This window comes from Cydia splendana, chromosome 2, assembly GCF_910591565.1.
Source record: "Cydia splendana chromosome 2, ilCydSple1.2, whole genome shotgun sequence".
In the NCBI taxonomy this organism is placed as follows: domain Eukaryota; kingdom Metazoa; phylum Arthropoda; class Insecta; order Lepidoptera; family Tortricidae; genus Cydia; species Cydia splendana.
Window position 1 is genome coordinate 18,875,804 of NC_085961.1, and position 26,503 is coordinate 18,902,306.

At 36.8% G+C, this 26,503-nt stretch overlaps 2 protein-coding genes and 1 long non-coding RNA gene across 3 annotated transcripts in view; 2 read left to right on the forward strand and 1 right to left on the reverse strand.

The window, feature by feature from the left end:
• Nucleotides 1–26,503, forward strand: part of LOC134805504 (uncharacterized) — a 407,355-nt gene that overhangs the window by 101,651 nt on the left and 279,201 nt on the right. The gene's annotated exons all lie outside the window — the stretch shown is intronic.
• LOC134805110 (neuropeptide SIFamide receptor-like) overlaps nucleotides 1–26,503 on the forward strand; it is a 132,570-nt gene that overhangs the window by 58,389 nt on the left and 47,678 nt on the right. The window contains exon 2 of the mRNA XM_063778413.1: nucleotides 1,051–1,150. Within this exon, the coding sequence (XP_063634483.1) occupies nucleotides 1,051–1,150 (100 nt within the window). The remainder of the gene's footprint in view (nucleotides 1–1,050; nucleotides 1,151–26,503) is intronic.
• On the reverse strand, nucleotides 16,037–18,122 carry LOC134805447 (A-kinase anchor protein 14-like). Its single transcript, XM_063778755.1, has 2 exons — nucleotides 18,016–18,122; nucleotides 16,037–16,320 (listed from the first exon to the last, which is right to left on the reverse strand). Exons 1-2 carry the CDS (start codon nucleotides 18,025–18,027, stop codon nucleotides 16,078–16,080), a joined length of 255 nt encoding a protein of 84 aa, XP_063634825.1. The 5' UTR covers nucleotides 18,028–18,122; the 3' UTR covers nucleotides 16,037–16,077.

The following is a 26,503-nucleotide window of genomic DNA, read 5'->3' on the forward strand; positions in this document are numbered from 1 at the left end:
CCCAAATTCGATTAATTAGTTGACAGGTTAAATACGTGCCATTATTAAATATCATTTTCTGTTACTGGTTTAAAACGTTTCACAGTTAGAACATCAGATTTTCTACTTTATGAAATCCAGATGAGATCAATTTTACACTTTTATAAATTATCTTAATGGAATTGGTGTTGAATCGACCATGTTACATGTTTAACGCATTCACTGCCAGGGGGCGTGGCCTAGGAACAAACTTGTATGACGGTGGACGCACATGTGCGTCGGGGGCAGTGAATGTGTTAACCTTTGGTATGCTTAGGCACTGGCCAGTGCACCTCTATATTCAACTTATGTACCTAAACATGTCATGATCGCTATATAATTGGTAAATTGTATAGTTCGTTTTTTTTAGCATTAGAAAAAGACTACGAGATTTTGACGTGTCTTTTAATTAAAAACCGCTTTTTAATAATCAGAAACTATTACTTATGAAAGCAAAAGATTGTAAATAATCTTATATGATTCATTATTGTTACATATTTGCCGTGTTACATATTTCCAAAGTGTTATTCAATAAAAAGACACGTCAAGATTGTTTAGCTTTTTTCTAATGCTAAAAAAACGAACTATTGAGCATACGAAAAGTTAGCGTAAATAATTATGTTCGCAAAATCTGAGTGCCTAATCGATTTTACACGTCTGACGATCAAGAGAGCACTCAGAATATTTAATGTCTATGTAGATTTAATTTATTTATGCACTCACGGTGTCTAGTGCTACCTAAGACATGTTGCAGCTTTCTCACTCTATTTATAACTAGCGACCCGCCCCGGCTTCGTACGGGTTAGCAAATTATACACCTAAACCTTTCTCAAGAATCACTCTATTGATAGGTGAAAACCGCATGAAAATACGTTCAGTAGTTTTTGAGTTTATCGCGAACAAACATGCAAACACAGACAGAGGACTTTGTTTTATAAGGGGTACCTGTACCTAGTGATGACCTTGATTTTTAGATTTTGGGTCCTTAATAGCAACGCCCAACCAGCATAACAGATTTGTTTTTGTCCGCAGCATGGGTGCTGGGATGGCTTATGTGCAAGACGGTGCCGTACGTGCAGGGGCTGTCCGTAGCCGCTTCCGTCTACAGCCTCGTCGCGGTCTCCCTAGACAGGTCAGTAGCAACAAAGAGAATAAAGTCTATAGAGACGGATTGTCAAAGTAAATTATGTAGCCACTGTAAATTTACTGCCATCTTTTGACAGAACATAAAACTGTTAGAACGCCATTTGACTTTGATCCTTATTCTTTCAGTGATATGTGTTAACTTATTAAATATTAATATTCACGCCATCTACTCGACTATAGGCCAAAGGTATGGTTCCATGTTTTCGAGCGATGGCGCCACAACCTTCAGCCTATGCTCGAGTAGATGGCGTGAATATTAATATTTAAAAAGTTGACACATATCAGTTAAAGAATAAGGATCAAAGTTAAATGGCGTTCAAACAGGTTTAATCTTCTGTCGAAAGATGGCAGTAAATGAACTGTAGCTACATAATTTACCATGACAGTAACTCTCTTCTTCAAATCCTCTTTGGTAGCAACTAGTCACTTCATTTATATGTAGTTTTTTGTTCGACAACTATTATAGGTACTAAACTACCTACATATATATAGTTCGTTTTTTTTAGCATTAGAAAAAGACTACGCAATCTTGACGTGTCTTTTAATGGAAAATGCTTTTTTTTAATCAGTAAGTATTACTTATGAAAGCAAAAGAATGTAAATAATCGTATATGATTCATAATTGTTACATATTTGCCGTAACTTATTTTTCAAAAGTGTTTTTCAATAAAAAGACACGTTAAGATTGTTTGCCTATTTTCTTATGCTAAAAAAACGAACTATTAGGATGAAAACATAATAATATACTTAATGTTAATGTAATAACATTAGGAAGATGTATTTTGGGTCTTGCCAACATAATCAGGTGAGACTAAATATTAAAACAGGCCATTCAACTTAAAACTACATCACGCTTTACAATTTTGAAAATAAAACAGTCATAAGTATATAAATATTTCACAGAAACTGTAAAAAAAACCTTTTGTGGAGGCAAAGGAATGTTTTTGTGATTTAAATATCAAAAATGAACAAGACACTACAAGTCTACAAATTTGTCTGACTACTTTTCATTTCAACCTTCTTTTTTTTTACCCAATGGTCCCAAAGTAATTTTCATACAGAGTCCTACCCAGAGGCAATCATGACTGCAACTTACCCGAGCCCTTATTGTGCGAAATTGCGCGATTGTGTCCGACTTGCATTGTCCCGAAAAAGGCGAAGGTCGCATCTGAAATGCGGCCCAATTTTTGGGTCCTAGCACCTTGACCCGGTAGTGATAGACCCTATTATAATATATCGGTGCGTGTTGACAATTGAGCAGCCCCTACATTCCAAGCTCTGGCCTCGCGTGCCGAAAATTTATCAACGGGGACCTCGGATTAATTTAAAAATTTGATCGATGGACACCTTTTGCTGCAATTTATGAGACCAAGGTCCCGTAATGCTTTGGCAAATTCCGAACGGTTCAGCCGGTTCAGGTAAAGTTAAATGCTAGGTTATATATTTAATTTGTTATTAAGAACCCATATTTACCGTTATGTAGTATATGGGATGATACCGGATACACGTTTTAAATAGTATGTATCTAAATATATCGAGCTAAAATGAATGTGTGATCAAACCTTAACTATCCGGTGTCACCCCACCTTCATTTGTACGAGGTCCTTTTATTTAATCCATGGCATAATTTACATTTAACTAGTCTTTTTTAACCTGTAGGTATGAGACGAAGCTTAACAAGATGATTGAGTATTTATTTGTATATTAATCAAGCCCTTTTAACTCGTAGCATTCATCTAAATTCAGCACATAATAACACATGTGAGGGTTGTCAATATTAATGCACGTGTTAGTTTCGGGGGATGTTAGAGGTGTTTATTTAAAGCAGCGGTCGGCAACCTTTTAGCAGAGAGTGAGAAGAGAGAAGAAACGGAGGTGACGCGGGCCGTACTTTGTTAATATTTATGACTTTATGAGACATTGTCGTTTGTCACTATTACATACAAAATAGCCAAGGCGGCACTCGAGCCGCAAGTGACAGTTTCACGAGCCGCATGCGGCCCGCGGGCCGCAGGTTGCCGACCGCTGATTTAAAGGATCACGCACGACTCAGGAATTGCTTCGGCTCGTTGCTCAGGAATTACTAATTTCCTGCTAATTCTGTTGCTTTATGCCCGATTGCTCAAGTAAAAGGAGCAATATACCTATATTATTATTCATAATACGGTTAGATCTAAAAGTTTAATGCAATATATGCAAAATATTTGACACGACATTGACAAGATTACAGCGCAGCATTAGGTAAATGAATAATTTGGTAAGAGTACTAATGCATCAGATGCGAATAGTTTTTTATTACTTCGTCAGAAGCATTTACAGGACAATGCAAACCATATTATGTTTATTTAATGGCTCCTCTAGTCTTCTACACGATTGGAGATCATGCTGGCCCACTAAGATGGGCCGGTGTGTAGAAAAGGTAGTGGTGTCGGATAGCTTATGGCGTAGCGGTATGGCGATGGGATGGCCACGAAGTCGGTTTTTCGTTTGCAAATCAAAGGTTGTAGGTCAGCGATGGTGTGTACACATCTACGCGTGGCTCATTCCATAGTGCGTGCTTTCAACGATCGCAAGGCCATCTCGCTGGTCCAGCACTGGGCCATTGTGTAAAGGATCCGTAATACCTCGGTATACGGTGATGACCACAAATGAAATACCAAAAAATAATTTATACGTACCTACAGTTGTGTAAAAAGTGTTTTCAGTCTGTAAAATGAGCCAAAATATTTTACTGATAAGGATGTTTATTTTACAGTACATATGGTGTTATTTTCCCGCACTAGTGCGCTTTTTATTTGAAGCTATCCAGAGATGTCATTTTAGCTGACTGTTATTCGCTCATTTCGGCAACGTGACTAACTTGACGATTAATAATTATTATACATACCTTAAATATGCGGCCATGAGCTCAAGGACTGCACAAATCTGTGTGTAATGACTTTGATACAACCTTCGCTTAATCCAACATCATGTCAATATTGGAGTTGAAATATTAGATAATGATCAAAAGCTTGTAACTTTCTGATTGATCTTCGACCATTCGAATAATATACGCAATAATAATGGACGCAAGTGATTATTTAGGATTACTGATTATAGTTTCGGAGAAGAAAACAATATTATTGCCTACCTAGTATTGATATTGAGCGTCTGAATTTAAAGACGTAATAAGTACGTGTCAGGTCAGGTTCTATAATTAAACGATATACTCAGCTTTCAAAACTTCACGAAAACGTGTTCACAATACAGAATTATAGAAGATATAACTGCCTGTAAGTTCCTATAATAGGCTTCCTGTATCTACTATAATTTATATGTTAATGTCATAGCTGTTGGATCTCCAAATGAATAAAATAAAATAAATAAATAATTAATACAAGGGATCTAAAACAAGTTGTAACGACCTCAGATAGGAAACAGTGTAAACTGGGGAAGTACGTCTACTAATAGCCAAATAAAATACATTTAGTCTTATTCCATGCACCCACGTGTTTATATTCTATGCTGTCCGAGGACTATTTACCACTTCATAAATCCAAATCTCCACTTGCCAACCCCAATGGGACCATTAACATTCCTCCTTGGCATTTCTGCTAACTGAATACTCGGCTTGCACAAACACCAATGTGTTTGGCCTCGACATCCGTTACAACTATTTATAACCAGAGATCACTCATATACTGGTTCGCCTGAAGCTAGTAGTCTCGGTAAGTAATGGGTATATTAGGAGTTACTGTAATTCTGGTCACGTCTCACATGGTTAGTTATTGTCCTACTGGCCTACTCGGATTCTTCCCACGTAAACAATTAAATCATGGGAAATATGTGGACCCAGGGTAGATCATCGATACTGGAAAGGTAAACTATTCGTTTGGAATGTCATAACTACCACTTTATAACGACGCTGTTCATTAAGTTTAAAGTACCTACTTATATCAAAATTAAAAATAATTAATGTTATTAAAACATGCTATCCAATTTATAACCTCTTTCTTTTTAAATTTTTAAATCAGTTTAAGATTTAACCTATTTTTAAATAATATTTTTATGATACATCGAGCATGAAATACTTTGGTCAGTTCTAAAATATTCATAACTTATTATACGAGTAGAATATACGTTAGAAGAATCCTAAACATACAAACTATAAATTTGATATTATTAGGAGGCATAGCACAAGATCGCCGTGACAGTTTCTCGCCCGCGAGATAGAATACCCAATATACCCATCCCTCTCTAAATAATATAGTTAAAACAAGACGGGTAGTCTATCTCACTGTAATAAATTGTGTGACTTTTGGCGTGGCAAAGGTCACAAAATATAACGACTCGATAAAATGGATAAAAATATTGAAGTAAAAATATAAAAAAACCTTCGTCGTGTTTTTATGTCATAAAGTCAGAATAAATCACATGTGTTGTGACCAGCCAACATTATTGGGTAGACTTTTAGCAAAAATATTGTGGCCTAAATTTCAAGTTTGTGATATATTTTTAAGAAATTTTGAATAAGTACCTACGTAAAATAGCAATTCCAGCTATTACCGAATGTAAGCTTATGTACATAACACATATTTTCTTGTAAAAGTAACGAGTGTATCTCACAGATGGAAAAGCAGCCCATGGGAAAAAATGCTAAAATAATCGTACTGAGTGCTTCGATATCCGCCAAGGCTTATCAATCCAACCTTGAGTTTCAAATAAACCGTAACGGCTACTGTATAAGCAATATACGCAGCCTCAAAAACGTGACAAAATTTCCTCCCAAGGCCGTTCGTTTCAATCGCCCTAAAAATTACAAACGATGTATCATGCAAATCTCTCGCGGCCGCTTTAACATAATACGCCTTGCAATTTCCTGAGTCCTGACACGACAAATCTCGACTGCGTCCTTGGCTGCGTTCTGGCACATTATACAGAACAGGCATGTTATGAAATAACTATCTGCGTGACTTTCATCTTGAATAATGGTTTGGCTAATTTGGTTTATTTCGACTGTATAACATTTGTCTTGTTGTTTGATGAGCTTCGTTGGTCGCTTTTGCTAAAATGAGTTCGTATTTTTTTGCAATTGTACATTCTTACAATGGTATTCTTCCAATGTCACTAAAACGGAAGCTCATGGACATGTGCATACTCCCAGTTCTAACCTACGGTGCACAGACTTGCGGCTCGATTCGGAAAATGAATTAGATTTCTACTAGACTTCAACAAGTTACGATATGGATAATTTAACGATATTTGTAAGATAGATATGTCAAATTTGACGTTTCCGCGATTCTGGAGGTCCTCTTGAACGATTTCGACAAGTTATGACATAGATATCCAAGTCACATCTAGTCGATATTTAATGTAGATCTAGTTGATCTCTAAATCGTCTCTAGATCTTGTGATTATCTCGAAATCCGAATAGGCCTGTTGGTCTTTGACTAAAGCTAAGCTAAGCCCGAAAACTTAAATCGGGGATTTGGTAGACCTCGCCGGCGATGGCGGGATGAACTAGACTCCTTTTTGAAGGAGTGGCCAGACACATCTTTGGAAAGAGATCTGTGGAGAAATTGGGGGGCTCCTAATAACATTCTTATATGTCTTAGAGAACCAGCCCTATTGCAAGCAGCAAAGAACATTGTTTTGTAAAATTGTCAAAGTAATGGGCATTTTCTTCAGTTAAATAAACGTAAAAGCAACAATGTTGAATAAAATAAAAGATACCTAATATTTTATTAGGGTTAATGTCTTGTTTCCCTTGCTTTGGTAATAAATATAACAGGTGTACTGTGACATTGACAAGACGAATGGGGTGCGGTACGTCTGACCTTGACTGAGATTGGTTCCCTGTCATTGTTTCAGGCGAGTAGGTATGTATATCGAAATTTGAATTAATGGCAAGCAATCTAAATGGGACGGCAGTTGAAATGTTCAAAGGACTTTGTTAATTGTTTCGACTTTGAACCAGTCCATCACACGCTAAAATATAATTATCCAAAATCAACAATTAAATTCTGTGTGTTTATTGTGCGGTTGTGGGTGTAGGTAATTGTTTTCGTCGTACGTTTGACACATTATACTTCAAATCATGCTGAAATTATAGAATTCATAGAGAAAGAAGTAGGCTTGGAGTGATCACCCTATACAAAGAATTATAAAAAAATGTAACCGAGCTTTGCGATAACTTATTTTATTTGTATTAAGGTTTGAGGTTAATAAGTATTATGTTTTAAGCGAGATTTAATGTTGAGCAGTCTCACTGAGCACTCTAAGGTACCTACTTATATTTTATGCATGAAATCAAGTAGGTACCTATATGTCATATACCCCTATTATGACATACACGTAAACAGTGTTCATCTCTAAAAACACAAAAATATTGATGTACAAAATAGTCATTTTAGATGAGTTTCATAGAAATTCTACTGGGAATATATTGGACTTCTTTTTATCAAGCACTAAAATAAATAATCTTACTTTGTGTCTAAAATTGCATTGACTTTCATTAGAGTACCATGCCTTACCATCTTAAAAGCTTCCATCATTTCCTGAAGTGAATTGGCCACAACAGTTACTACCAACTCAAGGATAAACCTTTTACTTAAGAACAAAACATCAATTTACTTGAGATCTCATGTGCCTATGGTGCCGTTAGGGACTCGATATCTGAGCGAAGGTTTAAGGGAGCAACCTTTTAGTGAATTTGAACGTTTAGGACCAAGGACGAGAGTTAAATGCATAGCTTTTGCGATAAGTGTATGCTCAGGGACATGAGATATGTTACAATTGTTTACTTTATCGCAATTTTTAGCGTAGTAATATGTTTTTTTTTTCAATTCGATGTGATCATAATTGTGGTTACTAAGACTAAAATTTCCAAAATATTCGTGCAATTAACATAAGTATTATTCCTTAGACATGCCATAACATAAAAGACGCAGTATTGGCGTAAATAAGGGGAAATGTTTAGCCGGCTTGAAAGCGGCTCAGTAAATATCATTCATAATGAAATGAATAAATAAATAAATATTAAAGGACATTCTTCCACAGACTGACCAAGTCCCCAAAAAACTCAAGAAGTCTTTTGTTGTGGGTACTCAGTCAATGATATATTTAATATAAGTACAAATACTTAAATAAATAGAAAACATCCATGATACAGAAACAAATATCATCACACAAATAAATTTATCGGTATTTGAACCGAGGACCACTGGCTTCATAGGCTTTCATAATAACATTATATGATCAAAAATATCGGTGCGCATCTAGATTAGGTACTTGCATATTTTCAAAATTCATTATGGATAGGTGTATATTTAGCGGGACAGCCAGCTGCAAGATTGCATGGACACATTTTTACGAATTCATTCGTAAGTGGCCATATAGAATGTTGCGTGTACATTGTCAAAGGTTTCGGTTAATTGGTAAATATTTAATATATAGCTCATATTTATCGACTTTAAACTATCGTGAGACATACTATCTAACATGGAATCAATGTAACATCCACGTTTGTTAAAACTAGAGACGATTAATTTGTAAGAAACAATACGAGCCTTGATTGATTTATGTTTATGTAAGGGATGGGATGTTCCTCTCGTCAAGTTAACAAACCCTTTTTCACCTCAGCAGCTCGAACAAGGGTACTTTGCTTCTTAAAAACAGTGAGCAAAATGCGATTTTGCTCACTGAGTCATTTTGTCTCACTCAGTGAGCAAAATCGCATTTTGCTCACTGAGCGTGTTTCACTCAGTGAGCAAAATGCGATTTTGCTCACTGAGTGAGACAAAATGACATTCAAGTGACCTTTATAGTCAAATGTCATTTCAACATGCGGGGTCTAATACAAGTTCGATATACTTGGGTTCTATTATCTCTGTCCCTCTAGGTATGTTCTCACTGCTTAGGGTGAAAAATTTTGTGTACTACACGAGATCAAAGTTATTTACATCTCGTGCGCTTTTGAATCCCTTACTACGCTCAAGATTCTAAATTAGATTCACTCGCTACGCTCGTGAATCTATTATAGAATCTTTCGCTTGCACGGGACTCAAAATAAGCACTCGAAGAAATATCAAACTTTGATCTCTTGTTGTACAAATAACTATTATACACCTGTCAGCACGAGCTGAAGTAAACTATCTTAGATTGGAATAGTTTAGTAGGTACTGGCATTTGTCTGCTCCGTGAGCGTGAAAATCTCGGCCTTGCTTGTTTAGAACTTTGATTATCTACGCAGGATGTGTGGTTACAGTCGCGCTTACCGCGCGAGAGTGGCAAAATAAAGCGCCCGACTTTTATCATTTCAGCCCACCGCCTACAGCTTTATAAGGCGCAGGTTCGCCCACACATGGAATACTGCTCTCATCTATGGGCAGGGGCACCCCAATACCAGAATCTCCCTCTGGACCGCATCCAACGAAGAGCGACTCGAATTGTTGACTGCCAGCGTCTTTCGGAACGGCTTGACTCCTACCTCCTTGGCGCTGCGTAGAGATGTGGCCTCGCTCTGCATTTTCGATCGCATGTATAAAGGGGCCCACTCATTAACAGTCCGCCGGACGGTATCGGCCTGTCAGTTAGAACAAAATTTTGACAGTTCCGAACCACTGACGGGCCGATATCGTCCAGCGGACTGTTAATCAGTGGGCCCCTTAACGGGGAGTGCTCCGAGGAATTGTTCGGATTAATCCCTGCCGCTTCTTCTCGCCATCGCCCTACGTGACAACATTACCATCTTCACCTTCTGGTGTTGCGGGTGTCCATGGGCGGCGGTAATCGCTTACCATCAGGTGATCCGTCTGATCGTTTGGCTCCTATATCATAAAAAAAATCATCTAACGGTGTCAGAACCTGACGTTTGGGGTTGTCGTTATCGTCACGATTGCGTGACCATCATAGGCGCGTAGTTGCCGTAGTTCGATAATTATACCGAATTATTTCTAATTACTCATTACATTTAACTTTTCATGTGTGTGTGGTGGTCAAATATCGTGGGTTCAAACCTTGGTTGTGCTGTATAGAGCAGAAAAAATTGTTGAAATCGTCGAATAAATATGACTAAAAATTCAGTCAGGATCCTTATCTTATCATACAGAGACAATAAGTTAATTGTTAATTAGAAACATGTCGAAATAGTTTATTTTATAAATACAACTCGACATTGAAACAAAACTATGTACCTACTTACCTACAACTAGTGGCTCTGTGAGCTGTAGACCTCGCGAGCAGAGTTTAAAACTGAATAAATGTATGGTTCCGTTGTTTTGAAGAATTTAGAGAATCTAATTTGACCATAAAAACTTAACTATCAATTGCTTACAAAATTCGGGAATTGGTTTAGATATGCGACCTGTAGAGTAGAACATATGGACATACGAAACAATTTTTGGCTAACAGGCCAATTCAAACTTACACTGATATCAGAAAGACATCTAACTGATGTCATTTAGTTATCGTGCATTTCACTCGTTCTTGTCCGTACATGTATTGGCGCAAGCGAGACGCACGATGACTACTAAATAACATGATAAAAATATCATCCCGATGTCAGTGTACGGTCGATGCCCCTTAAGTATACACATCGCCATACTAATTGTTTAGAAAAGTGGATAGAGTTAGACCAAGAAAAGTCTGCAGAGATTTTGACAGCACACGCAGTGCCAATGTTATTTGTGCCAGTGTCAAAATCTCTGCAGACTTTTCTTGGTCTAACTCTACTTATGTTAGGAAACCAACATTACCTTTGAATTAACCTGTAAACTGCAACTAAGAAGCTTCGTGCGCGAGTGTGGCCCATAATTTCCGAAAATCATTTTTTCTTCGAGGCAATTACTCCGTTCTCATATTTTGCGTTGCCCATAATTTCCCGAAATCATTAATTCTCGGTAGCAATTACTCCGTTCCCATATTTTCCCAATGGTTTTCTTCCGCAATCGCCTATTTTTAATATTTTTAAATTAATCTTTTCCTTATAGTTTTCGTTCTTTTAAATATCTAGGATAATATTTTCTTGTTACTGTATGTTAATAGTGTAGTAATTATATTTGTTACTTGTAGGTATTTCACATACAACAAATATCAAAAACACTAAAATTAAAACATTATCTAAAAAACTACAAGTAAAAAACCAAACGCTGTCAGCCAATAACCCTAACCTACCTATCTCTGGGAGCAGATTCGTTTTTAGGGTCATCAAAAAAAAATAACCCTAACCTACCTATCTCTGGGAGCAGTTTCGTTTTTAGGGTCATCAAAAAAAAATAACCCTAACCTACCTATCTCTGGGAGCAGTTTCGTTTTTAGGGTCATCAAAAAAAATAACCCTAACCTACCTATTTGAAAAAAACCTGGTTATTTTTACCACTAGCATTAAAAAAAAGAGAAAATATGGAGATAGAGAATATTTAGTTAGTGAAAAAAAAACCTACTGGTTATTTTAACTACTGGGATTAAAAAGAAAAGGGAATAAATTGAGAAAAGGAAAATTTAGTTTATGAAAAAATTTACACGAAAAATTAAATAAAGATTTTTCTAGATGTAATATGTTGTGGCGTTAAATAAATGTATTTTCTTTCTTTCTTTCTTTCTTTCTTTCTAAAGCGAAGAAATTCCACTGGGAATAAATGAGAACGGAGTAATTGCCTCGAAGAAAAAATTATTTGCGGAAATTATGGGCCATTTTAGCGAGGCGATCCAAATTAAAAGGCTCAAAGTCTAACTAACATTATTGTTAGTTAGACTTTGAGCTCGGGAAAGCGCAACGTACGAGCAACCTACAGCTAGTTCCCTGAGCCCAAGGTCGACCACTACCCTAGGCAATGTTAACCCCTGCGATTTATGGATGGTGACCGCCTATGCTATAAACGTAAGTGGAAATTGACTCCTGGAACAGCCATGCCCTTGAACTAAAACCGGTAAAAAAATGTTCAAACAAAAACTCAAACGAATACGCTTACCTCGCGCTTCGCGCTCGCTTGATCAATCAGCAATACGATGTTTAAGTGCAAACAATAAATAAAAAAAATTGCATTTATTGGGGATCGAACCGGGTACCTATCCCATATCCTTGCTTGTAAGCGTCTTTCCAACTGCGCTATGATAACATTTGGATGAGCTGACGAAATTTGGTTACTTATTCTCGAGTAAGAATTTAAATATCTAATCTAAAGAGAATAAAGTGTATAGGGGACGTGCATGAACCATAGGGGGCAGCACAGGAGCCGTCAGATCTTTGGCGCAAAGCGTAGATGTGTAGTTTATGATTTCGATGTAGCCCACGAGATGGCAGAACCTACTATGCACAAGGAAACGTACTTACGAGAACGGTAGATGGTAGCACTTGCTTTGGCAATGTACATGTGCACATATGTTTCCGATTCAGGCCACAAGATGGCAGGCCCTCCAACGCGCACGGTCCCTATAGTGGGCGTGCGTGAACTATAGGGGGTAGCATAGGAGCCGTTAGATTTTTGGCGTGAGGCGTAAATGTGACGTTTATGCTTCCGATGTAGCCCACATGATGACAGAACCTACTATGCATAAGGAAACGTACCTACAAGAACGGTAGATGGTAGAACTTGTTTTGGCAATGTACATGTTTCCGATTCAGGCCACAAGATGGCAGACCCTCCAACGCGCACGGTCCCTATATGTAGTAGAGGGTTATTGTCTTACTAAATTTTGTAGTCACAGTAAATTTACTGCCATCTTTCGATACAGGATTAAAATGAATATGAAAAAAAAAATTAATAAATGTATATATGTATGGATAAATGATTTTTTTTATTTTTAGAACGCCATATGATTTTGACCCATGTTCTTTTATTGATATGAGTAAAAATTGTTAAATATAAAATGGTGTCGCCATCTAGACGAGCATAGGCCAAAGGTATGGCGCCGTATATTCAAGAATCAAATTTTCTTTAAAGCGCAAAAAGCCATCATCTCTGGCAAAAAATAAACGAATGCGCTTGATAAATAAAAAATACGATTTTTTTCATTTTTTCAAAATAAAAAAATAAAATAAAAAACAACAATTGATACGAAATTTAAGTATAAAAAAATACAAAAAGTTATGTAGCAGCATACAATTACTGGGGATGGAACCAGGGACCTCCCTATGCAAACAAAAAAGCGAACGTTTGCAAAATGGGCCATAATAGTTCTTACTAAAGCTGACGAAATTTAGCTACTCATTCTCAAGTAAAAACTAAATATCTAAATACCGCCGAAACCAGCGATACAAATTTTCTGAATTTTTGGCCATTTAATCTATAAACATATATCAAAAAGAAAAAACTCTTATGATATCGATACGACTATTTGTTTAGGCGACAGGTATCACGACTCCGCCATTTTTAAAAATTTCCAAAAACCGGATTGACAAAAAAATTTTATTTAGTCATAGAATCTGGTCACAAAATTTCATGAGAATCGGTTAAGAATTGCGACCTGTAGAGGAGAACATCCGGAAATAAAAAATTAAATATCTAAATACCGCCTAAACCAGCGATAATTTTTTTCTGCATTTTTTGCTATTAACTCTGTAAACATGTCTCAAAAAGAAAAAACTCTTATGATATCGATACGACTATTTGTTTAGGCGCCAGGTATCACGACTCCGCCATTTTTAAAAATTTCCAAAAACCGGATTGACAAAAAAATTTTATTTAGTCATAAAATTCGGTCACAAAATTTCACGAGAATCGGTTAAGAATTGCGACCTGTAGAGGAGAACATCCGGACATACGAAAGCAAAATGCCCGAGTCAAAACGTAGACCTTCGCTTCGCTTCGGTCAACTATACATTACCTGCAGCCTTTTTAACTTTATAAAAAAAAATAAAGCCCTACCTTTTTGTAATTAAAAGATATAAATTATGAAATTACTCGAGTAAAAACCCCTCAGCAAATTAAAATCGAATCGTTTCAACTAGGTACGATCCTTACCAAAAGGCCAGTAAATCCAAAGTTAATTTGACAATGCCTCATTCACGTCACATTAACCAGAGGACAGAGGAAGGTTGTCAAAAATACGAGTGTGTGTTACGTGTAGAGGGGTGTATCTTTGCTAAACCTCCCGGGTCTCGTTATTTCGCCCATAGTAATTATCCTTGAAGCTTTCCGGAGGAGCAGCGTTACGCAATGGGTCCTCTACGTTTATGCGTCTTCTAGAAGGTCATTGGTTAGGGTACGGTTGTATTTAATAGTACATTACATACCCAGGGAGGTGAATTCGTAAATGCTACAGATCGCAGGGTGTTTGTATATGCGATTTGGGGCTTTACGAATTACCGCCCGTGGTTTGTCTAAAGTTTTACGTCTTGCCTTGGCCAGGAAATGAGATTTTCTTCTCGCGTAGCGTAACGTAGCGTAACTTGTCTATTGAATTATAATTTACGATTCTCCGGATCTACTTACGTTAGTACTAGCCTCCGTCCGTGACTTCGTCCGCGTAGATGTTGTTAAAAACTTTCAACCCCATTTTCACCCCCTTACCGTCTGAATTCCATAAAATCCTTTCTTAGTCGAGCTCGATAGTATGAACTATTGAAAGCTGTCAGTATATACATTTGAAAGCTGATGAATATATGATGATTATATGTATACTTGTGACACTATGTATGTTACACACTACACAGGCTGGAAAATATTTTTAATTTTTTAACAATTTTAATTGCATTCTAAATTAAATGAAATAAACAAATTCATGTAAAAATATACTTATATATTATTGGCCCGAATTCAGAACTTGAAATTTTTCATTGCTCAATATCTCGTCTTTGATACTTTATTAGAAGAGTAATTGGGTTTATGTGTTTTGTAGACCGCCTATCCATAAACCTGGCCTTGAATCTGAACATGACAGCCTTGTTTGTTAATTAAACTATCAAGGTCACAATTTGTTGATACTAAACACAAATATTAGGTACACAAAAGCGAAGTGAAGCCGTGGAATTTTCATAATGGTTTTGTTAAGTGATTGAAATGAAACTTCGATAGAAATTCCTAGCCATATATTAAATATTTTTTACAACGCAACGTGAAAACAAATTAAAGCATCAAATATTAACCACATCGATGGGCAATGTCTTTTGTTTTAATACTTAATTATTTTATAATGACGACCTGTCTGACCTAAACAGTTGGTAGTGACCCTGCCTATGAAGCCAATGGTCCTGGGGCATTTATTTGTGTGAGATGGATATTTGTTTAATTGATGGGTGTATTCTATATACATAAGTATGTATATCTACATATATCGTTGTCTATATACCCACAACACAAGCCTTAATGAGTTTACTGTGGGGCTTAGTCAATTTGAGTAATAATTGAAATAATAATCGTTCCATACTATTTTTTTTATTATAAATTCAAATCATAGACATCGTACAATATAAAATTATAAAAACAAATAATAAACATGGCGATCACATTTGTTTCAAAAGAAGTTTTGCCCTCTTAAATGCAAATCAATGCTTGATTATAGTGTGCGTGTTCAGTATCACGCAAAGTAAAATATTCATATACGTAAATCGTCTTTATAATTAAATATTCCTTTTAATTTATAAAAGTATACGTACTAGTGCTCGACATGTTAATGCCCAATAGATGACACCTTGCTGTCACATCTATTGAGAATGACTTAAATTTCAAGATGACATGTACTGGGACCGCGTCGAACACCAGGCCGCGTAGCCAACATGCCAATCGCTTACGCTCCGTAGCGATCGAAACGCAACTGTCACTGTCGCACTAATATGGAAGAGTGATAGAGAGACACAAAGCGTTTCGTTATCGAAGCGATAGCGATTGTAACCTTGGCTAGGCCGGCAGTACGTTTACCTTAAGTAAACGAAACAAATGGTCTATCAACTGTGTTAATTTTGAGCTAAGTAATCTGGGTACTTCCTCCTTAAACTTAATGATGGACAGCAATGATGGGCGCGTGGTGCCTGACGACTGGTACAATGGGCGCGGCGTGGACGACCGGGACGGGGTGCACCAGCGGCGCTGCGTGCACGATAGGGTGCCCGTGGTGCACCACGGAGCTCGTGTGGGACACCGCCACGGGGTGGGCCACCACAGGGGCCACGTGAGCGACAGGGACCACGGGTGCGATCACGCCGGCTTGCGCAACCGCAATAAAGGCGACAATGAGCGTCTGAAAACGTTATCCATTTTACATAATATGCCTATCGCACAAATTGCAAAATCAAGTTGAAAATTCAGTCGACAGATGTGAAAGCGTTAAGTGAAAATATGGCACCTTTAAATCATTTGTCACGTCGTCTTCCAGATTAAAAATTCGCCCTTCATATTCGACTTACGGTGTCAGAAAAATTTGATTCAAAATTGTTTTTTTGGCAGAAGTATTTTTTACCAAATATTCTTTATTGTTGAGGGATTGTAAAATAAGACTTTCGCAGACTGAAGGGATACTGATACAATAACAACAAATAATCAGAATAGAGCTGAACATAGAGAATTACCTACAGTATTGTTTTGAGATATACGAGTATTATGTCATGTATTGCAAATTTAATTTGTCTTTACTTAATAAAAATAATATTTGTTAATTCATCGTCAGGGGGCCGTTTTTCGAATTTCGAGCGCTCAATTTCAGCACTCGAAAATTTGTGGAAAACGGCGAAATGCTATTTTTGAAAGGCGAGCGAGGTATTGACCACTCCTTTTCAATTCTATTAGTAGAATTGAAATGCATACCTAGTAGTGGAGTGGAGATGGTATTAAACGAAACACCATATTATAAATCGAGCGGTCATAATCCTGGTAGCCACAACATCGTCTGGTAGATAAGTGAATAAATAACACGATTTCTGTTCTTATCTGTGAACATTAGCCATTTTTGTAGCGTTAATTAATTAGCTTCGTAATGAGATTGATTATAATCCCATGTAGGATGGATGACCATAATTAGTAATAAATAATGAATAGTAAAATATTAGGTAGTTTTAATGGTAATAATTTACGCTGTTTCATATAATTTTGAATGACTTGTACGATAAATACTTATATATAAATAATATTATGTTTCGATTTCAATAAAACATTAAGTACAAGTATATGCAATATTTTACTTTTGGTATTGGCTGATTGAAAAACTATTGATTTTTGAAATGTGGAATCCCTCTGAGATTATAATTATAGTAACTATGTAAACTGACTAATACTTACCTACCATTGGACTATTAACGTAATTAGGTACTAATAAAAGAAGGTATAGCTAATCCCCAAAAATCCTTTCTGATTGAATTTTTTTTACCTTATTTACTTCCAAAAAACGTTATATTGCATTCGCAATAACTAAAATTTCACTAATTTTGAAATACTCGTCTTATCTTATCAACGCGCAACGAACCAAATAGTTTTGAAAATAAATAATTACATTTCTAGCTTTAGAGAAGTTTCACCTGATTTTATTATTGATGAATTTTGTTTTCAAGGTCACTTGAAATTGTTATGCAAACTTTAAATGTATTGGAAGGGAGTTATGCGAGAGTAATTTTCAGAACGCTTTGTCTTCACATGCGCATACATCGTTTACATATTTGGGACGCTTTGTTCAACATTATGTCTTAGTAATATCATTATTGAATTAGTTTATAAAATTTAGAATTACATAGGTACTAAAGTTCATTTACACAGGTGGATAGGAATATTAACGTAAAACAATATCTTAAAATATTTATGTTCAATTTGTACCTATAAAATCATTATTATTTGCCTTAATTAAAGTCATTTTTTTATTGCAATAAATGTTAATTGATGAAGATATTTGTTTCAATGTATTATTATTTGTAACAATCACCCCACGTGCACAACAATAATGTCTCACCAGTTTGAACATCGTTAGGTTGTTTGTGGCTAAGATCTTCTAATGGAGACTGTACGGGGTAGGCTAGGTCCTGTCCTTTTATAGCGCCTTCATGTCCTACGGTCTAGGCTATGCATCTAGTTGTAATAAATCTTGTTTGTTTGGCAATATGCAACTTGAGCGCACAATTGTATAGTCTGGATATTTAATAACGGCTACTGTTTATTGACTGATTAATCATTAAACCTTGGTAAATACATAATTTACCTCAAATTCCTAATTAATTTCTAATTTAGGTACATAATTATTTTCAGGCACCAACCGATGTTTATTTATCATAATTTTTAGTAAAGACCAAAATAAAATACATATATTTTTTCTGTATGGTTACTTACCTGTGCGTATAAATCGATTGAAAAGAAATCGTAGGTAGTTTAAAAATAGTAAAAATTAAGTGACTGAAGTGTTAATTTTGTTTTATTAATAGTATGTAACTTATTCTATACCATGGTCTAATAAAACATGGTCTTCCATTCCCAGAGTGACACGGGCCTACGTCACAATAACATTGCCACTTTATTTCAACATAACATGTTACATGGGTACATTATACCTATGGTTAATAAGTTAAAATATTTCTTTATAATTTTATAATTTTCATTTATATGTATTTTAGCTTAAATTTTACAATAACACGTCATTTTTAATTACTCGTTAGCAATATCTTCCGATTCACGAAAGAAATTTCAGACTTTCGGGTAATTCTGTTTATACTACTGGCAACACAGGATAGCGCTGTGCACATTTGACAATTCGGATCTAGATAACTTCATGCCCTGACCGTCATCCTTGTCGAACGCGTGTTAATTGTTATTTCCTTCTCGCTCAGTGTCAGCAGTCGCAGTGTTTTCCAAACTTTTCACGCCGTAAGCTTGGTAATTAATGTGTAACTGTGAATTAGTTTTTCAAACGTTTGTCTTGTATAGATAAATAAAGTTTAATTTAATACATTAGATTTGTTTTATTTTACTATGTTTCTACATGAATAACTTAAAATTAATGCCGTTAAAATAATTTTCACCGTTGGTTAAAATTCTCCCACATTTCAAAGTTTGAGAACCTGTAAACAGCATGATGACGTAGGCGCGTGTCAGTTAGGTCATACGCGAATCTCGGAATGGAGTACCAGGCGGAGTATATTATTATACCATGCAAATAGTTAAAAAAATGAATGCAAGTGTGTACCTATCTGTCCCACAGAACTTAAAATGCATCAATTTGTAGCCTTCATCAGCAGTTCTATAATATTAGAAGAATTCGAACGAATTCTCCAGGACCCCATAATCAGATCCTTACTAGGACTATCGATAAAATAAAATAGGTAATTATTGCCCAATTCAATCCAGCAGACTTCGAGATGTCCCGAAAAAGGACCCAAGTATTAAGAACCCGAGATAATATTGAAGTATGTTTAATACGCACGAACCAATTCAAAAGACCATTTCTATACATTTAATGCCACCGTATGAGTCAGGTTTCGAGACACGATAAAACGACAGAGACCTTAAATAAATGTCTTTACCTGTATATAATAAGTGTTTGTTTCTATTTAATTACTGAAAGTAATTTATCTAATGTATTTTTACTCTTTTTGTTAGGTGTATTATAATACAGAACTCAACTTGAAGTTACCCGTAAACAGAATATAGGTACATACTAAGTTAGCTTCTATAACTTCTTCCTTCTTAATTTTTAAGTCTGTTAAAAACAGCAACAATAGTGCGAAATTATAATTATGTTCCAATAAAATTGAGCAAAATAAATATAAGTAAATTTTATTTTCTACATGTAGTGTGTTCCAAATGTATTTTAAAAGGCACTTAATCTTAATCCGCGTGAAAGGTAAGCCTAATTAAACACTTAAATAATATAAAAGAGTATATGTAATTAACATTTCCTGTGATAGGCTATTTATAACGTGCTACCGGAAAGTTAATTTCCAACGCGGATGGTGGGACTATATCGAGCGAGCAAGGTTGTGCCAAGTTGTGGTAAACATCCGGCAAATGCCAATAAAGGCAAATAAATAAATAAAGGCCGGTAGCTAATAGGGCAAAAAAATAGTCTGATTGTATATTATACGTAACACTTATTTTTTTTAATGAATTGCCAGAGGGTTCTCTGCTTGTTGAATTTGATCTCGCGCCTCCCAAATGTCCGTGATGCCATTGTACCGTATGTCACGTGTAAGAAAAGTTAGGTGTAAAAATATCAAGGGTAGGTATTGACAATTTGAAACACACTTACATGAACAATTTAAAATTTCAACGACACAATAATAGTTTATCGCAATTTGTGTGACCATGATTAATGATTATGTTGATTCAAGATTGCTTAGCATTATTTATAAAAATAAAATTAGCTACCTAAATATTCTGAGATAAGTTTTTCTTAGATCCGATTTCCCTCTAAATAGGTGCATACCTATGGGCCAGACTTACCTCGGTCTAACTCTACTATTTATTGCTTCAGTGAAAACGCGTTTTCCATAGTTAAAACTAGTTTCACGTATCGCCTTGAAAACGCGTTTTCACTAGTTAAAACTAGTTATCGCAAAGTCCCGTGGTAGGGTGGGAAATATGATTTTGAACCCTTCCATCTAAACCATAGTTTCCCAAAGTGGTCCATATCGCCCCTCAGTGGGCGCTCAGGAACTCCTACCTGGAACTCCAGGGGGTAGGGGTCTTGAAAGCAATTGCGGGGCGATCATGCTGCCCAGGTGGGCGCTCCCACATGTGAGAAAAAGCCTAAAATATTTTGTTAGTACGAATAAATTTATTAATTGCTTTAAGAGCGCTATTACATTTCGGCGTTGAGCGAGTTTAGGTATTTTACGCGCTGCGGCAGGCCGTGCGAGCTCAGTATGCCGATCCCTTCTACCACACTCGCACTACAATGATGGATTAAACATTCTTGATCCTTCGCGAAGCATATTGAAATCAACCATAACACCACTAACTGTACTTAACTTTTAAAGTTCTAAAACTGTTATTTGGTAAGTACGAAAATACTAAATCAATCAATCAATCAATCAAAGCATTTATTTTCAGGCTACTAAGGCCCATAGATACATACCTTACAAACTAACATATATATATACAATAATAAAAAACTTAAATACTAAAAAATCATTTGCATTTTTTGCATAAATGCAGTGCAAATGTACATAGGGACTGTTCATAAATTACGTCATCTATTTTTGACGATTTTTGACCCCCCCCCCCCCCCCTCAAATCATCCAAAAATCAAGCTTCGGATGAATCTGTTTCCTCCTACGTCATGTTACCATCATCCGATGTCCAGACCCCCCCCCCCCCCCCACTCCTCCCATTTGAAATGACGTAATTTATGAATAGCCCCATACTCGTACTTATGAAGGTATATTACTCGAAAGAAATTATAGGTACCTACTCGCTTATCTACATGTTTCGTCATTGCATTTGGTACCTATAGGTTGTAAAGTTTGTATCAACGAGGGTTTAAAAACGAACTGGTACTGAGGATCTGATGATGATTAAGGTGGTCACGGATACCAATCAACCATGTAGTAACATGATTAGGCTCGTTTGATTCGTCTCAACAAGATCTTTGACACTGAAGATACACAGGGTCTGATGATGGAGCTGGAAGGTGGCCACGGGTACCAGTCTATCATGTAACTAAACAACTTCGTGTTTGGGCTCGTTTGATTCGTCTCAACAAGATCTTTGACACAAGACAGTACTCAGGGTCTGATGATGGAGCTAGAAGGTACCATTACCAATCAACCATGCAACTAAACCACATCGTGTTTAGGATCGTTTGATTCGTCTCAACAAGATCTTTGACACTAGGTGATACTCAGAGTCTGATGATGGAGCTGGAAGGTGGTCACCGGTACCAATCAACCATGCAACTAAACAACTTCGTGTTTGGGCTCGTTTGATTCGTCTCAACAAGATCTTTGACACAAAACAGTACTCAGGGTCTGATGATGGAGCTAGAAGGTACCATTACCAATCAACCATGCAACTAAACCACATCGTGTTTAGGATCGTTTGATTCGTCTCAACAAGATCTTTGACACTAGGTGATACTCAGAGTCTGATGATGGAGCTGGAAGGTGGTCACCGGTACCAATCAACCATGCAACTAAACCACTTCGTGTTTAGGCACGTTTTATTCATCTCAACAAGATCTTTGACACAAGGTAGTACTCAGGGTCTGATGATGGAGCGCGAAGGTGGCGACGGGTACCTGTCTATCATCATCAGCTCCATCATCAGACCCTGAGTAGTATCTTGTGTCAAACATCTTATTGCGACGAATCAAACGAGCCCATACACGAAGTGGTTCAGTTACATGGTAGACTGGTACCCGTGGCCACAGTCCAGCTCCATCATCAGACCCTGAGTACTAACTTGTGTCAAAGATCTTGTTGCGACGAATCGAACGAAGCCAAACACGAAGTGGTTCAGTTACATGGTAGACTGGTACCCGTGGCCACCTTCCAGCTCCATCATCAGATCCTGAGTACTATCTTGTGTCCAAGGTCTTGTTGAGACGAATCAAACGAGCCTAAACACGAAGTGGTTTAGTTGCATGGTTGATTGGTACCGGTGACCACCTTCCGGCTCCAACATCAGACCCTGAGTACTATCTTGTGTCAAAGATCTTATAGAAACGAATAAAACGAGCCTAAACACGAAGTGGTTTAGTGGCATGGTTGATTGGTACCGGTGACCACCTGCCGGCTCCATCATCAGACCCTGAGTACTATCTTGTGTCAAAGATCTTGTTGAGACGAATCAAACGAGCCCAAACACGAAGTGGTTTAGTTGCATGGTTGATTGGTACCGGTGACCACCTTCCGGCTCCATCATCAGACCCTGAGTACTATCTTAAGTCAAAGATCTTGTTGAGACGAATAAAACGAGCCTAAACACGAAGTGGTTTAGTTGCATTGTTGATTGGTACTGGTGACCACCTTCCGGCTCCATCATCAGACCCTGAGTACTATCTTAAGTCAAAGATCTTGTTGAGCCGAATCAAACGAGCCCAAACACGAAGTGGTTTAGTTGCATGGTTGATTGGTACCGGTGACCACCTTCCGGCTCCATCATCAGACCCTGAGTACTATCTTGTGTCAAAGATCTTGTTGAGATGAATAAAACGAGCCTAAACACGAAGTGGTTTAGTTGCATGGTTGATTGGTACCGGTGACCACCTTCCAGCTCCATCATCAGACCCTGAGTACTATCTTGAGTCAAATAAATACATATAGAATGTAATGAATGAATGTGTGTGAATGTATGTTCGTTTCAAATATTTTTAATCCTGTCCGGTAGTTTATTAAACTGTACCATTATAAATTATAATACTATAAAAACAGTGCTAGGATCAAAGTCTCTCGTTGCGGTTTACACGCACACAGTATAGCGTTTTACACGGCGCCCGCCGCACACAATGATAAAAAACCTCGTCGTCGCCGTTGAAAATGTGCGGAGCCGACCGACACACGTCCTGCCTCTACAAGCTCTGCCTCGGCACTGAGCTGGCGCAGCGCGCGTCATCGGTAATATAGAGTAGTTTTCAAAAAATTGCCAAAAAATTATAGTAGAATTTTATAAACACTAATGTATACCAACAGTATAAGCAAACGTTGCAGATTGCTTGAGTATGAAAATGACTTCGATATTAAGTAGATTTTCGTAGGAATTGACACTTGTTTCGGAGAGAAAATCGAGTTCGTTTTACTTTGATTTTCTCTTTCTCAAAGGTATGTAGGAAAAATATAGTTTGATATGCCTAAAGTACAGGGTATTAGTAATACAAAATAGCCAGGTTTAGCAGAGTAAAATTCTCAACATTTCCAAATAAGAGCTCGCCATTCAGTGCTTCACGGGGTTTTTCGGAAACGACCATCAGAAAAAAAATCATTACTAATTTAATAAGTCCTTTTTCTAATATTTACAACGATATTTATAAAGATAAGAAGACGCTTTTACTGGAACAAGTACTCATTGTTTCTAATAATGAGCGCAAAGTCCTGAATTTCGTCGACTAGTATCATCAATTTTGCATTATTTCGACTTTTCTTGTAAGAGCGCTCTTAAATAGAAGTAGGTAGGTACCTAAATTTACGGTTTTTTGTGGTAGGTACCTATGTACCCACCTCTCTATCATTGATATTTTCGTATCACAATTTACCTATTTTAGTTTATTCGGGAAATATCGGTCTTAAGTTGAAACATTTATTAGATAGGTATATAAATTCGTCATAAGTCTTTGACTATTTACCTACTTAAAACGAGCACCGACAGGACTGCAGATTACTGAGCGTGGCGACCTCAGGCTGTTCTTAACTTAAATTGAGCCAGATATTAACTAACTGACGAAATCCCATCAGGCTCATACATCACACTCAAATTTAGACTTGTAAAAACTAAGTTGATTATTATAATATTTCTAGTAAAGGCAATAACCAATATTGTAATAATAAAACGTATTTAAAAATGTATACTTAGTTTTTTTAGCGAATATAAAATCACCCTCAATAGTTTGAATAGAACTAGGTAGGTACATAGGTATTTCATTCTGCTTTAGGTAACCTACGTACACTGAGTCGTATGTATAGGTTTAAGACTTTTTTAATGTGACGAATATATGATTTTTTTTAAGGTAGTGACGAAATACATACTTACTTTAATTTAAATTATTTCGTCGTGGCGCTGAAATATTTTTTGACACCAAAGTGGGCGGTGGCCCAAAAAAGTTTGAAAACCTATGATTTAAACCAGCGGTCGGCAACCAGAGGCCCGCGGGCCGCATGCGGCCCGCGAACCTATCACTTGCGGCCCGCGAGCCTCCCTGGCTATTTTGTATGTAATATTGACAAACGACAATGTCTGATAAAGTGATAAACATCAACAAAGTGCGGCCCGCGTCAACTTCGTTAACTACTATGTGGCCCCTGGCTGCTAAAAGGTTGCCGACCGCTGATCTAAACGAATTAATTATATGGGTATGGAATATATTAAAGTTTTAGTTCTATTTTTTTATGAGTCCTATAACGGTTTTGTTGATACCTACACATAAACAATGAGTTTATTTGAAAGAACTTTTATTTTACTTTCAGTAAAAAAAAATATCCAATCGCCTCGGTCTACTCTACTATTACTTTGAAAACTACCGTTAATCTATTTTCATGTCGTACGCAAATATCCTCGTTTTCCATAATTAACGAACTACCAGAGTGTTGGTAGTTTGCCATAATTAAATTTAGCAAGCCATTAACCGTGAATTATTAGCACTTGAGACTCTAGGGTTACTGAACCTTACTCAATTATTATTTACAGATCTTTTTAGTACCTAAACTTTTGTCTGAATTATGTATTTAAATAAAACAATAATGTAATAATAAATGTATTATTTACACAGTTCATTTACCGAATAAGGAATAATGGGTTTTCACTTTGTACGCAACTGGTTGTACGTAAGGATGGTACGCAACTGGCACAGGGTGCACCACTGGCGCGACAATCGGTTCGTGGTAGGCATACATCTCGTGGTACACGGGGACGTGGTGTACCACCGGCGGAGGAACATACGCTGCTGCATGTATGTGGATGCCTGGAGACGGGGCTGCCGACGCTAGCATTGCTACTGAAAGCATCTGAAAATCAACTTATTATTCACTCATGTAATCATACTTTAACTACTGTCAAATATATTTTTAGTAAATTTATATTGTGGCGACTGGCGGAAGCATGCACAAAGCCGTGACGAGTGGCGGAAGACAGGGGAGGCCTTTACGCAGCAGTGGGACTCAATATAGGCTATAAAAAAAACAAGTGAAGGTTTGATCGTTATATTTACCACCAAAATTAGCATAGAGGTATTTCACTTGTTTTAATTAATGACAGCTTTACAATATGGTGTAGAATACGGATACTCTTAGCAATACACAATATAAAATTCTATTTAGACATATGTACCTATTTAGCATTATTGCGTTAAATTATGATTTTAAAGTTTCCTTCCATGTAGTCTACATATACATAAAAAATATAGACATAAATCCCTTCATAAGTATATAACTTATTTATTTACTAATTAAAAAAAATCCCGTTATGTTCCGTGCTGTGTCAGTGTCCGCTGGCTGACTTGATTTAGGTATAAATAAAAGACTGCTTGAGCGCATCTAGTTCCATATTTATAGCCTCATTATATTAAGGAAAATCCACAACATGTGATTCAGATGGACTTAGTGTGAAAACAAAATAATAAGCTCTAGTATTCCAGCAACGACATTAAGGAGAGAATGCTCTAAGAGAGAGAAAAATATAAGATATAACTTTATAAGTAGGTAGGTAAGTGCTCTGGTACAGAGACGCTATGCAACAGTCGAATTCAGCTATCGAACCTGTTCGAATTAAACTCAGTTTAAAAGCTTTATTTTTACCGGAGA